At 48.0% G+C, this 14,034-nt stretch overlaps 2 protein-coding genes across 5 annotated transcripts; both read left to right on the top strand.

Moving 5' to 3' along the window:
• The first annotated feature begins 27 nt into the window (after positions 1 to 27).
• On the top strand, positions 28 to 9,441 carry cped1 (cadherin-like and PC-esterase domain containing 1). 4 transcript variants are annotated; one of them, XM_077545497.1, is made up of 20 exons: positions 28 to 440; positions 942 to 1,107; positions 2,404 to 2,498; positions 2,608 to 2,656; positions 2,736 to 2,944; positions 3,013 to 3,119; positions 3,189 to 3,261; positions 3,607 to 3,735; positions 3,806 to 3,910; positions 4,648 to 4,736; positions 4,812 to 4,852; positions 4,923 to 5,091; positions 5,189 to 5,378; positions 7,309 to 7,408; positions 7,513 to 7,649; positions 7,821 to 8,041; positions 8,164 to 8,265; positions 8,343 to 8,430; positions 8,505 to 8,648; positions 8,731 to 9,441. In XM_077545497.1, exons 1-20 carry the CDS (start codon positions 243 to 245, stop codon positions 8,857 to 8,859), a joined length of 2,541 nt encoding a protein of 846 aa, XP_077401623.1. In that variant the 5' UTR covers positions 28 to 242; the 3' UTR covers positions 8,860 to 9,441. The 4 variants fall into 4 exon arrangements, with proteins under 4 accessions (XP_077401623.1, XP_077401624.1, XP_077401626.1 ...); XM_077545498.1 differs by having other exon boundaries at positions 8,343 to 8,412; positions 8,502 to 8,648; XM_077545500.1 differs by having other exon boundaries at positions 8,343 to 8,412.
• Positions 9,442 to 9,715: 274 nt separating this feature from the next.
• On the top strand, positions 9,716 to 13,592 carry wnt16 (wingless-type MMTV integration site family, member 16). The gene is made up of 4 exons (XM_077544531.1): positions 9,716 to 9,831; positions 11,167 to 11,411; positions 12,071 to 12,366; positions 12,660 to 13,592. The coding sequence occupies exons 1-4, from the start codon at positions 9,725 to 9,727 to the stop codon at positions 13,113 to 13,115; spliced, it is 1,104 nt and encodes a 367-aa protein (XP_077400657.1). The 5' UTR covers positions 9,716 to 9,724; the 3' UTR covers positions 13,116 to 13,592.
• The last annotated feature ends 442 nt before the right edge of the window (positions 13,593 to 14,034 follow it).

Below are 14,034 nucleotides of genomic sequence, written 5' to 3' on the forward strand. Positions count from 1 at the left end.
ATAGCTGTCAGTGGGGGGAGGAGTACGCCCACCCCCTCAAAAAGTTTCCTCCACCCCAGGAGAGAAGCTTAGGAGAAGGAAGAAAAGTGGACAAGTTCACTCTGCCACGCACAACTTTTTGTGGATGCTGACGTCACTTGGTCCGGTCCCGTTCGTGCGCGCTCCACTCTTGCTTCTTTCACGCCTCGTGAAGGTGAAGCCCCCAAAAGCGTGAAGATGTCGACGAAGCGGAGGAAGAGGAGATGAAGAGACTGGGCCGCCGCGCCGTTTCCGGCCCGCTGCTGGTCCTGCTCGGCGCGGCGGGCTTTCTCTTCTACCGGACCTTCAGCGGCACCCAAACCGAACCCGCCAGTGCCGGGAGGGGTCCGGCACAGCACGAGCACACCCGGCCGCTACCGCGCGATGCACGCAAGATCGGCGCCGCCTTGCACAGTCTGCGGGTGAGGATGAATCCCCCCCCAAATCAACAAAGTCAATATTTTTGTGTGTGCGGGCGATGACGTTTCATGCTGTCAACGATAGCACAAGTCACGTGAGGAAATCCCTTGTCTTAATATTTCAACTTAAGCGTCAACTTTTTGTTTTGTGGTAAGTGACAAACTCGTTTGGATGTAAAGTCGCCAGCTGTCATCCGCGCTTTTTATTTCTTTTTCTTTTTATTTATTTTAGTTCTTCAATTGAGCGCTTGCTCATTATCCTTTTGTGCTAATGTGTCACCCCCCACACACACAAAAAACAAAGGTAACTTTAGCATATCAATTAAGACCACCTTCAGCCACCTCGTTTTGAATCAACTGGAGTGTGTATTGTCCCATCCTAACGGCGGGGGGCGGGGTCACGCGTGTCATTGCCCTTCTTCACCCCTTTGATTGACAGCAGCCAGCGAGCTAGCTACTCTGGCTTTGCTAACACATTCTATCGTTTTTGTTTTGTCCCCTCAGTCGTCTCAGGGGTCGGGCGGCGAGCAGCCCGTGCAGCGCAGGGCCGTGCTGGTGATTGGTCGCTGGCAGATGAGTGACAGCGAGGTACAGCTGTACCAGAGAGTCCTGACGCGTCTTCACTTCCATGTGCGGACCTGCACGCACGCCGACTCAGCGCTCCAGCACGGTAACGGGCCTTTTTTCAAAAAAAAAAATTAATGGACTATATGCCATATAGGAGGCGGGACTTCCGACTTCTGGGTTTTCAACCATCAACTTTGTTTCCGTTTCCGATTTGCGATGTGTGGGCCCGTGTCCCAGTACTTGCGTTTCCGCCTTTGTGCCCCTCGGTAGCGCGTTCCCGTTGACGGGTGCTAAGCTGGGAGTGTTTGGTGTCTGTCTCAGTGTCCGAAGCATTTCAGATAGCCGAGATGCCCTCCCGCCGATAAGTGTTGGAACACGGCCAGCAGTGGCCAGAAACGGCGCTGATATGTAGAACCCGGAAGTCGGAAGTCCGTGGCATCTACCCCATTTGTATTTTTTGTACTTGGCGCAAACAACCATTAACACTTACATACACTATCAAATGTACGGAGTATGCTCTTTACGGAAAGAGCACAGTATGGATTTTGTTGTTGTAAATAAATTACACTTCTGGGAACATGTGAAATATTTCAAGAAACTGAATATTACAAAATGTCTGTCAGCAGCTGGACTTAAAACAGGCCTTTTTTTTCTTAATTTTTCACAACTTGTTGGTATTTTGGTGTAACCATTTACATGGGATGAGGACAGGCATATCCTCTTTCTGAAAAGTTCCCACTTGAGTTTGTCAACATTTCAAGACAAAGGTTCAAATTTAGCTCAATTTTAAAATTCTTGCACTTGATTGACAGCTGTGTCTGTCTGCTAGCCCTAAACAGGTAAACAGATGGCACAGAGCCATTTACAAGCTTCTGAAAGGCGCACATGGCAGCTGTGTGTGTGGACGCCTGTTCAACTAGTTAGTTAGTGTGCTAAATTGCTCATCAGCAGAAAATGAAATGAAAACATGTCCAAGTATTTGCAAGTCATCAAATGGCAACAAGGCAGCTCTTTCCTTTGTGTGTTGATGTGGGCGTCGTCATGGAAATAGCTGCCAGAAGCCCAAGCGCGCCGGATGTTTCCAAATCGCTTCCACATGTTCCTACCTTCACTTTTAGCTCTTTTGTTTGGACAAGCCGCTTCCTGTTTTGGCTTGCTGCAGTCTTTTTTTCTTTTTCTTTTTTTTTTGGCTGCACGAGAAAGTTGGACAAGAAGACATCAAATTGTTTTGTTGGCTGCAATTTTCAACTTGTGCCAAAAAGTCATGTGAGCTCACATTTTCTTTATTTTCTTGTTGCTTTGCTGCTGAAAACAAAAAGCGTCCCTGGAAGGCAAATTGGTCGTACTGGCAGAACTTTTTGTCCAATCGGTGACTTCCTGTCTGTTGCCACGGTTACAGGGGACAGCTCGTGGAGCCTTTTGGTGTGCATGAGCTCGTCGGACGGAAAATGTCTGAGCAAGGCGGCCTTCTTGCATCTCCAGTCACGCCAGAGGGTGAGGTCACCTGACCTGCATCGGCCAATCGCAGCCCGCCTTGCTGCTGGCGAGTGTCAAATGTGTGTGTGTGTGTGTGTGTGTGTGTGTGTGTGTGTGTGTGTCACAGGTCAACCTGCTGCCTGGCCTGGTAGAGGCGCTGTCTGCTGTGCTGACAGGTGACTTTTTCTAATGACACGCCCACAAGCTGTCCTTGTCACATGTCTCTTAAGGAGCTCTTGCGCCTTTTCTCAACAGAAGGATTACCCATCATGCCGCCTGCTCACGGGCCCGCCACTGACAGGTGTGTGCGTGTCAATCAATGTGACACTGGGGAAGCTGCTCCTCCTCCCGGCCCAGTCGCCGCGGTGGGCGTTTTCGTATTAGTTACGTCGCTGAGGCCTCTTAGCTGCTTTCTGCACGACATCGCCGTAGTGACGGCCAATCAGACCTCCCGAGCCGCACAGGTGTGTGATTGGTGTGCTATGCCGCTCTCTGCTGCCTCCTACTGGTTACCGCAGTCACGTGTTTGCAGATTCGTGAGTTCCTGCTTCCTGATGCTCTGGAGCAGGCCAAGAGGGTCATAGGTCACGCGCTGGAGGCTGCCTTGTCCACCCATGAGAAGGCGGCAAACCGCAACAGGTGACCGGCGCATGATGATTAACGGCCGTGTGTATGCGTGCGCGTGATTGACGAGTGTGTGTGTTTCAGGTGTGTGTTGTGCTACCAGCTGTTGACCTTCACGCTAACCTTCAGCGGCACCGTCACGCCGCTTGTCACGCAGGTATGACAGCAAACAGGAAGTTAGCTTTTATTTTTGAAGTACTGCCCAAAAGCAGCAAGCTTTTATTTTGAAATGATTTCAGACTTGAATGACTGACTGCTGCTCAGTCATGTGATCGCAGGCATGACCGTCAGCATGCCTCGCATCATGCCAGTGCTCACGCATGCTCTGGAGCACACGTGCACATATGCATGTATGCACACAACACACACAGCTGCACAGTATACACAAGAACCTTTCACTTCAGTGGAAGTATGTGTAAAAACGTCCACTAGAGGTCAGTGTTTTCTTTTGATTGGCCAAGCTCTTTTCTGTCTTCTGATTGGCTGCATTGCGTGTGTCCAGGTGGACGCGGGCTTGTCTCTCGGGGTTGTGAGTGACGAGCAGTTTGACAGGCAAGTAACTCGTGATGTCATCCTGGAGGACACGCTAGACTTTCTGTTGGCCTCGGAGGCGGCCAATGAGGACACTCAGGTGAGGTCACGTGACGAGCAGGCGCATGAGGAGCCGAGACTGATGGGAAGTTTCTCCCTCTCGTTTGTAGCGTGACAACTTTGAGGTCACAAGCGGCGTCAGCGTTTCGCCGGAAGACTTTTGGTTTCTGAAAAACTTTCACCGCCACATGATGGCGCCGTCAGCCTTTCAGCTGGTAACACACACACACACAAATATGCACGCTGCAATCAAGGGTTGGAATATTATTAGATTTTTTTTTATTATAGTTAGTTTTTATTTTATTTCGACTTTTCTTTTTAATCAGCTAGTTTTAATTCATTTTTAAAGCAAGTTTGTTTTTATTTGTATAAAATTGTTTGCTTTAGAGTTTTAGTCAAAAATATATAAATACTGTATATAAAATATATATATTTTAAATATATTTGTTGAGTACAAGATGACAGCTCCTTGACAAAGATGAAAGCAAGGGACATTTTTGCTGTAATTAGTTAGAGTTAGTTTTAGTGACTTTTATTGGCGCTAGAGTATTTTCAGTTATTTAAAAAAAAATTTTTTTTAGCTCTCTTCGGGCCGTTTTACAATCTGGAACCATAAATGAGTAATTAGAAGAATAGAAAATTTACATTAATTTTATGCAATTAATAAAAATGCTATATTGGGATACATTGGCCTTTATTTAAAATTATCTGCCATTGTTTATTTGAAAACATTTTAAGTATCAAAAGTACTAGTGCTATCAGTACTTAGTATCGGTAACTACTCATTTTAGTATCGTTATGAGAAAAAGTGGTATTGAGCATCCTTATATTGTAAACTCTAATAAGCTTGGTGCAACCATAACATGGACAGACACACACTCACAGGGTGACAGACAGGTGCACAAATTCACACAGACACGCAAGCACACATTAGTGCGTTGATGTGTGGCAGGTGTGTCCCAGTGTGTCCTGGTCCTGCGGGTCCGTCTCTCATCTTTCTGACGTTCTCGTGGCCATCCTCCGGCACTCAGAAATGAGCAGGTGAATGTAGCTCACTGGCTCTCATCATAAATTGCGTCTCTCCTCCTAACGAGATAATGCGTGTGTGCGCCACAGGGGCGAGCCGTCAGACTCGGCGGCGGACAACTGGCGTACAGGTGAGCCTTGACCATGAGCTGGGGTGTGGCCGCGTTGTGCTCTACGATTGGCCGGCTGTGTTTTGCATAGGTCGCTGCATGGAACCCCGCCTCCGACAGATCTACTTTGCCCCGCCCCTCACGCTAAGTCCCGCCTTCAGCCCTCATGTGACAGAGTACCACGTCGATGTGACCTTTGGCACGCTCATGCTTCATGTGCGCGCTGAGACTGTTAGCAAAGCGTGCCGGGCGCACCCTAGGTAAGAGTGTCCCTAGTACACACACACACACACACACACACAAACACAGGGGGGCCTTCATATGATGCTTACGTCTTTTCGGTTTGGTTGTGGACAGGGTGTCGGCCGTCCCCGTGGGCCTGGGCCCGAGCCGCATGGACATCCTGCTCACTGACGCCGGCCCCGAACCCCCCACGGCCGCTTCCTCCTCGCCACGCATGTTAGCCGTCTATACCATCCACCTGCACCGCGAGGCCCCGCCCAGCCTCCCCATGTTTGGAGATCACATGACCTGCGGCTTCCTGCAAGTGAGTCAACTGACAAGAAGCTCGAGGGCAGCCATCTTATGTTGACTCTCACAGAGGTTAGGTTTACATTTCGCAGCGAATTTTGACCTGATTGGCTTTGCTTTTCATTTCATTGTAGATGTTTCTGACAACGTAATACGTGAAGTGCGCATTACGTTTGCGTATGCGTGAAAATCAAGTAAAAAAAAAAAAAAAAAAAAGCATGGCTACCAAAATAGCCGTCATTTGAATGGCGGCGATTAGAGTGCTGAAAGTGTTTGTGTAACCGCACACCTTATGCAAGCATTGTTTAAACGGCTTTCAGCCGTAACTGTCGTAATGGAGTTTATAGACAAAAAAAACGGAGAAAAGAAAGATTAGTCTCTCTTCTTTCATCAGGAAAAAAAAGTATATTTCTATCTGTTTCCGTTTTGCAGCAATTAGCATTAGAATATAGCTAAATTTCATCATTATTCACAAATCTATTTAGAAATGTGAGTAAAAGAGTTTTTTTTTCCAACATGGCCCTGGTTGATCTCTTGCTCTGCTGCCACCTGCTGGTCGTTTGTGTAATAACTACCATTTCTTTAACCGTTCTTTGCAGTTGAGAGACTGCATCAAAGCCTTTTGTATGCTCTAACATAAAAAAAACATTTAATAAATACGTCTTTGGGACACCTAAAACATTTAAAAATGGAACATATTTATATGTTTTTGGGAGCAAATGAGTTAAAATAGATTAAATAAAAAAACTTCAACTTTCCAACGGTTGAAATGGAGCTTCCCCCGTTAGGCTCCATTAGTTTTCAATGAAAAGTTGGTAGCAGGCTACTAGCCAGCCTACCCATAATGCACCGCGCTGCTGAGATGCACACTTAGCTTGTTCAGAAGAATCTTTGAGGAGCGGCGGTGGGGGGAGAGATATCCCATTAACGCAACTAAAGAAAGCCGGGCTCATGCAAAAAAGTGCGGCTTGAACTAACACTATCTCCGAATTAAGTCGTTCCACAAACTCAATCCATCCACGTCTAAACAAGGCTAACCCAAGACAGGTTTGCGCGCTTGCCAGGTAGATAAGAAGCCCTGGTGAGTCGATAAGCGAAATGTCGGTCAATCATGTCAAAAGACAGCAAAACGAGAGCAGAACAAATATAAGAGACACCCTTGATTTTTAAATACATATTTTTAACAAACAAAAAATGCTCGCAATACATTACGCTAGCTGAATGTAACAAAGTGGTATGAAAAGGAGAAGCAAAATTGTGTGAGAGCGTGTGTATGTATGCGAGAGCGCTGAGCTCAGGCACGTACAAGAAAGCGCATGTGCGTGCGTCGTTTGAAGGCTTTGGCTCAGCTCAGAAAGTTTGTGTGTGTGCGTGCGTTGCGTTTGAAGGTTTGGGCCGAGCTCAGGTACGAACAAGAAAATCCCTGTTAAGTTTTCTTGTGTCACTTTGTTGCGATGTGCGGCGCCGGCGTGCGGAATGTGTCGCCGCCGCGTTGAAGGCCAACAAGAAAAGCCAAACGCGGACGCCGCCGAAAGCCGGCGCGGCGCGCGTGCGTGCGAGGCGGCATCCGCCTCTCAAGTCCTTCCAGACGCGGCGGCGGCTCCCAGGCCGGGGCGCGGCGTTTATTTGACCTTTCACCCCCGCCGCCCGCACTCACTTGACAACGACAAGCGATGAAGACCGGCCGCCACCCCAACGCGTCTTTCCCTCCTACTTGACTTCCTCATTCTTCGTTTCGTCCTTCCTTCATCATTTTTATTCCCTTACCACTGACTTGCTTCCATAACCAACAAAATGTACTTCCTTGATTTGGCTTTCAGGACTATAAAGTGCTTCCTGTGTAAAATAGTGCTTTGGCGTTCTTGTGACCTTCTTTATTTTCTTCAGATGATTCCAGTCAAAAGGAAAAAAGCAACTTGAACTTGCCGACTTCCCAATTGTTTCAGGACTGCAGCCTGGTAGTGGATCCTGAGCTTCCTTGTGGTCTGGAACCCTTTTCCAGGTCTCCCCATTCACTTCCTGCCTGCACGTCAGGACATGCTCCAGGTGTGATGTCACATCCTGTACACTCCGTGCACTTCCTGACTAGCAATTTGTGAATATCGTGCTGGCAATATGATGCTGAAGTTTGTTTATGTGTGAGGTTAAAGGTCGCTGGTTGGTGCCGTGTCTCAGCTGCTCTGACAACAGGACGTGTGATTGGCGGGAGGTCGCCTGGCAACCGGACGGCTGTTATCACCCGTTGGTGGACGCCGGCGGCCTGCGGGAGTGCATGGCGGGCAGGAAGGTGAACCAACTCGCTCCATCGTCGGCTCCTTCTGCCTTTCTGCCTTCCTTCCTTCCTTCTCTTCCAAGGCCTTCCTTCCCGTGAGTCCTTCCTTCATCCTGCCTTCTTTCCTCCATTTTTCTTCCTGCTGTTTTCCCCCCATTCTCCCTTTCCTCCCTCCCTTGCGCTCAGGTGTTGTTTCTGGGGGACTCGACCAACCGCGGCATGATGTACTTTTTGACGGAGCGCCTCAACTCCAGCCTGTTGGCGTGGGACAGGTCGCACGGCACGCTGCTCTACGACGACGTGAACGAGGGCCGCACGCCGGTAGCCTACTCGTATTACCCGCAGTTCTGGTTGGAGCGGGGGCGGAGGCCCACCTTCAGCCAGGCGCTGGCACAACTGCTCCACAGGTACCGCGCCACCCGGGACGTCCTCCTAACATCACTGGACACATGATTTGTTTTTCTTTTTTTGGTCACTGATAAACTCGTGAAATATGAAATACTCTGGCCGCATCATTTGCATTTCAAAGGTCTCGGCCTCTGGTTAACTCCAAGCGGACCGTCTTGGTTGTGGGTGGAGTTCAGTGGCTGACGACTGATCACTTGCAGACGGTGCGAAAAGTCCTGGACAGGTGAGCAGTTACTCGCCATTTTGGGATGCCGCGTACCCACCGGTACGTCAACACCGTCTCCTTCTTCCCGACATCAGAGAGTCACTGGCGGGCGTCCAGGTGGTGATCAAGTCTTTGGGGATGGGTTTCCACGTTCCGGCGGATGGGGTGCGAGCCCGCAAACCGGTTTGTTCCCGCGTCTGTGTGGTCTGCTCGTGACACCAGCGCTTGCTGAACTGGTTGTGTGCTTTGCACAGAAGGAGATCCAGAACCTTTCCCGAGAGAACCGCCGCATCGTCGCCGCTGCCCGGCGCCTTGGATACGAGGTGATTGACACGTTGGCCGTCACCATGGGCCGCCACAAGGAATTCCTGCAGGGGCGATGCGCTTGTCACTTCCACCAGGTTAGAAAAAAAAAAAAAAAAAGTAAAATTTGAAAGAAAGTCGTGACTTGACGATGGCACGCTTTTTGTTGATACTGTCAAGGTGGAGAAGTTGTCCTCCAAGTCTTCGCAGCTTTCGTCCGATACGCCGTCATGGTCCTATCACGTGCGAGGGCCCGTCAACCAGATCTACTCCGAGATCCTGCTCAGTCGCTTGTGTGCCACAACATAAATGCACACAAAACGGTGAGCAAAAACATGGAACCGCCAGCCATCAGCTTGTGTAGACGGACAACATGGACCCATCACATTTATGGACCTGCCTGTCATCATCATCATCATCATCATCATCATCATCACCACCGGGTCACGGGCCGGTCGGTACCTTGCCGCGACGGGCCACTCAGTTGAAAGAATAAAAAAAACTAACTGTACTGTTAATTATCCGGGGCTAAAAAATTATTTTATTTTGAAAAGTGACTAGATTCTCAATGTTACAACTGTCTGACGGACTCTTGACGCATGTCAACATGCTAATGATCTCGGTCAGCTTTATGGTGAGTTATTTGTGGACTTTATTATGTTGGGGCGTTTCAGGAGGATGCTGCTAATATAGTTACATGAAAATGTGGCTTCATGCTTATTGTTATATCTACAAAATACCCTTTTTATGATGTTTGTGCTGCTAGTACAGGTATAAATATACACACATTTGTTGTAGCATTTTATGAATCTTTTATTTCCACTAGAAACGTGACGAATGTTTGTGTTGTGTTGATGAGATGTTATAAAGTCAAATCCACCCGTAAATGTACACTCCTTTGAATTTTATCTTTTTGCCCACGTCTTATCTCGTGAATATTATATGAGGCTTTTCTTTTGGGCCGTCGCTGTCCAGCGTGTGCGCGTTTGCGTGGTGACGTTGGAAGTCCACCTGTCACGTGGCCGCTGATTATCCGTCCAATTAGCGTTGGGCTGTGACGTCACTGGCCGGCTCCAACGAGGGACGTGGCGCGGCTGCTCTCAGTTCACCTTCGGACGGGATCTCGTCGGCGGCGCGCGCCGTACGCGGACGCGCATGAGGACGGATTGCGGCTATGGAGACCAAGCCGAATCCGAACCCGGGAGCGGTACCGGTGCGACGCGTGTGCACGTTGACGGTGCTGCTGTGCGTATGCCCGTTGTGCTGCCAGGCCAGCTGGATGTGAGTATCTGCGTGCACGCGCATTCCCAACTTTGACGCAAATTTATGATTTCAGACGACTGATAGTAAAAGAGTGATAAAAGTTGCGCTTTGATGAGGACTGCATGCATCGTGTCATCTTATCATCATCATGCTATATAATTCTTACGACAAGCTGCGACGACTTGCAAGGCGAATTCAAGTTTGGTGGACAAAATGTGAGCTGAATTGAATTTTTTTCATAAATCTCGATGGACTAACAACCGCTCAATATGAAACCTTTTTCGCCACGCGTCACTAATTTTTCAAGCTTATTTTTCTTTGGTAGTTCATTTGAAAATTCGAGGCTACTAATAAAAGCGCTCAGAATATAATTTAGATTGAAGAGCTTTTGAGTTTGGATCTTAAAATGTAAGAGCTAAAGGGTATTATTATTTTCGAATGTATTGTGCAACAACAACAATCACGGTCTATTTTGTCAAGATTTGGATGTTGCATTGATTTCTAGGGAGTGATCAATATATGCTCTTATTCTCAATATTTGAAACGTGTTTGTATTATATTATTATTTTTGTAACGCCTTCAATAATGCGGAAAATGCTCTAAAAGTCAACATGCGTAGTGGTAGTGACTGCAGAGGCGATTCGAGGGTCAAACGTTTATGGGGTTGGCAGTTTGGGGCATCAAAGCACATTAATTTGGGGTGTTGTGAGATTTCACATTTTACTTCTAAAAAAAAAACCCGTACGTGCACACAATAGGTGCTATATTTTGAACTTTTTTTTATTGTTAAAATGTTTTCAATTAAGGGATAGAAATTGTTTTTGTTAATTTTGAAATCAGATCAATCAATCGCAAAATAATTGATTTATTAAAATTGTCGGTTACGGCACTAATTTAAACAGAAACAATGCAAATGGTTTGTCTTATGGGCTTCCAGTCAGTTAGCTAGTTACTCTTTGGCTTTAATATGAAAACACGTTAAAAGCGTATGTTTCTCATATGTTTTTATGTCGTCAATAACCCTCTCAAAACATAAATATTGGTGATATTTGGGTTTTGAAAGGCCATGTAATTACGCACAAAAACCCTGGTATGCGCTTATTCTGCCCACCGTTACATTTTTTCTAACCCAAAATTAATAAACGTGATCGGGGTAACTACTTCGAACGGATTTTTGGTTTGTATTCTGCACAGACTCTGTCCACAAGGAAGACACACAAGGAAGGTGAAGATAGCAGCCATCTTACGTTGCCCCCTAAATCAGTAGTTCCCAACCTTTTTGAGCCTGTGAACCTTTTTTGTCATACCCTGAATGTGTTGATTATTCTGTTTGTCTGTTATTTCCCGCAAAAGGCTTTTGGGGGTGGACGGACCGGGCGAGCGGTGGGGCGAGCGCTGGTCCCGGGACGCTGGCTGCCGCTCTCTCCCTCTGAGCGCCGAGCAGCGCGACGTGTGCCGCAAGCGGAGTTTCCTGGCGCCCAGCATCGTGGACGCGGCCCGGCTGGCCCTCGGGGAGTGCCAGAACCAGTTCCGACACGAGAGGTGGAACTGCTCCACCGGCCGCGACCCGGCCGTCTTCGGACAGCAGCTGACCAGCGGTGAGATTTTATTGGCCCAAAATTGACGAGGCAAATATTTCCATAAATGATGGTGTTTGTCGGTATGATGAAACCTGACCCAGATTCCGTTCGCTATTTACAAATTCAATTGTTTTTTGGGTGGAGCGCTTCTTCAGCTGTTCGTTTTGGGCTCTTTCTGTAACCCGCCACAAGATGGCAGCATTCTAGCGGAAAGCAGTCAAGCAAGTCCGTAGAAGTGACTCATCTTAACAAATTGTTGGGGAGGAGCTAAGTTTAGCCTGAGTTGCTAGTGGAGGACTTGAGACACGTGCACATTGTTTTGTACCCACACCATCTACAAGACTTTTATTTTGAAGGCCAATGCCGTAAGATGCGTTGCAAATGTTGTTTAATGCCACTCACAGGTGAAGTTACCCTCAAGAGACGGAAAATGAGGGATTACACTTTGTGGATATCAAACTATACTTGCTTCACTTCAACCTGTTGTAAAATTCTTCTTTGTTTGTTGATCACTGTATTACACTGGTCCCTAGTGTCCGAAGGAGCCGCGATGACTTCATGATGCACGGCTCGGTCCGGGGTTCACCGAATATCTGCGCCGACATTGACTGCTGTCCAATCAATTATCTTCCCGGATGTTGTTTTTAAAAAACGCCGTTGTCTTCCTCCCTTTGAAGGAACCAAAGAAACAGCCTTCGTGTACGCGGTGATGGCGGCCGGGCTGGTCCACGCCGTCACGCGCTTTTGTAGCCACGGCAACGTGAGCGAGTGCGGCTGCGACGCCGGCCTGCAGGGGGCGATGGCGGCGGCGGCGGGGGAGGCCTGGCACTGGGGCGGCTGCTCAGACCACGTCCAGTACGGGACCTGGTTCAGCCGGCGCTTCCTGGCGCACGGCGCCGTCAACGCTTCGACAGGGACGCGCACGCACGTCCTCCTTCGGATGAACCAGCACAACAGCGAGGCCGGCAGGCAGGTTCGAAAAGCTTCTTCCTTCCTTTGAAGAGTCTCCTTCTAACTTGTTATTTCAACTACTTGCCATTAAAAGTCGAGTCAAATGAAGAATAGTTCTGAATGAGTTTGTAATTCAACAATCTAATGGAAAACCTTTTTGGCTGCAATGCATCATGGGATAGAGTCGTCTTTCCTCTTGGTTTCTTTGACCTTTGCCTTGACCTTTTGTCTTCTTGTCATCTTGTCATTGCATTGTGTTATTTGAGTTTCTTCTTTTCTGCTTTTCCGGTGTGGTGGCGGCGGCGCGTCCTCCAGGCGGTGGTGACGACCATGTCGACAGACTGCCGCTGCCACGGCGTTTCGGGCTCTTGCGCCGTCAAGACGTGCTGGCGGACGATGGCGCCGTTTGGCCGGGTGGGCACATACTTGAAGGAGCGCTACGAGCGCAGCATGCGCCTCAAGAGGAAGGAGCCCCGCGCGCAAGGGCAAGCGCAAGGGCGCCCCCTGCCGGACAAGCACCAACTGGTCTTCGTCAACAAGTCGCCCAACTACTGCGTGGAGGACCGGCGTGGTGGCGTGTTGGGCACCAGGGGGCGCCGCTGCAACCGCACCTCGGTGGGGCCGGACGGATGCAAGCTGCTCTGCTGCGGCCGCGGCTACAACACGCATGTGGAGCGCCATGTGCACCGATGCGCCTGCAAGTTCGTGTGGTGCTGTTATGTCCGATGTCGCCGATGCGAGAGCATGAGCGACACGCACGCCTGCAAGTGAAACACCGCCATCGCAGACTCTCACTGTTTGGATGTCGGCCATTTCCAAATACATCCACAATTTGACAAAACTTAAAAAAGGTTCTTTAGGTCTCTTTTGGGATTGAAATCCTTTTAAACCAAACATGCAACAAAGTGATTGTTTAATCGACAACTATGAATGATCAAATTGACTTCTTTTTTTTTTTTTTACTTCAAATTGTCCAAATCTGATTTCAGCATCTCATCAGTAAATCAAAACAGACTGATTACCTTTGTGTTTTTTTTTCTTTTTCCAAAAGAGGACTTTTTTTTTTGCGTTTTTGCCGATACGGACCAAACCAGGAACTGCATCATCATCAATTTGTGCATTTTCTGCACTGTCATTTTGAACTTTTTATTGTTAAAATGTTTTCAATTAAGGGATGGAAATTGTTTTTGTTAATTTTGAAATCAGATTAATCAATCGCAAAATAATTGACTTATTAAAATTGTTGGTTACGGCACTAATTTAAACAGAAACAATGCAAATGGTTTGTTTTTATTGGGAAGCGTGTGTGCGCACATGTGAGTGATGACAGTGCAGAATGTTTGAGGAAAGGGATACAAGTGACTTGAATTTTTTTTAACCAGGATGTCCTGCCATTATCTGGACGTGCACGCACACCCACAAACGTAATGTCTTTCCTAGCCTTTTACCCTACAACCGATTGCCTAACCCAAACCAAAATCCAATTCCAATCTAAACTTTAAAACCGGGGTGGATAAACTCGGTCCTCGAGGGCTGGAGTCCTGCAGGTTTTGGATGTTTCCCTGCTCCAACACAGCTGATATATGATCAGCTCTTCAGCAAGCTCTGCATAAGCCTGATAATTCTTTTGATTGGAATCAGCTGTGTTGAAAGAGGGAAACCTGCAGGACTCTGGCCCTTGAGGACCAAG

The sequence above is a fragment of the Vanacampus margaritifer genome, chromosome 15, assembly GCF_051991255.1.
Source record: "Vanacampus margaritifer isolate UIUO_Vmar chromosome 15, RoL_Vmar_1.0, whole genome shotgun sequence".
Lineage (NCBI taxonomy): Eukaryota > Metazoa > Chordata > Actinopteri > Syngnathiformes > Syngnathidae > Vanacampus > Vanacampus margaritifer.

Coding starts and splice junctions, on each gene's coding strand:
- cped1 (XM_077545496.1), top strand. CDS start 243: ATGAAGAGACTGGGCCGCCGCGCCGTTTCCGGCCCGCTGCTGGTCCTG. Junction 2,499..2,607: donor ATCTCCAGTCACGCCAGAGG/GTGAGGTCACCT, acceptor TGTGTGTCACAG/GTCAACCTGCTGCCTGGCCT. Junction 4,853..4,922: donor GGCGGACAACTGGCGTACAG/GTGAGCCTTGAC, acceptor TGTTTTGCATAG/GTCGCTGCATGGAACCCCGC.
- wnt16 (XM_077544531.1), top strand. CDS start 9,725: ATGGAGACCAAGCCGAATCCGAACCCGGGAGCGGTACCGGTGCGACGC. Junction 9,832..11,166: donor TGCTGCCAGGCCAGCTGGAT/GTGAGTATCTGC, acceptor TTCCCGCAAAAG/GCTTTTGGGGGTGGACGGAC. Junction 12,367..12,659: donor ACAGCGAGGCCGGCAGGCAG/GTTCGAAAAGCT, acceptor CGCGTCCTCCAG/GCGGTGGTGACGACCATGTC.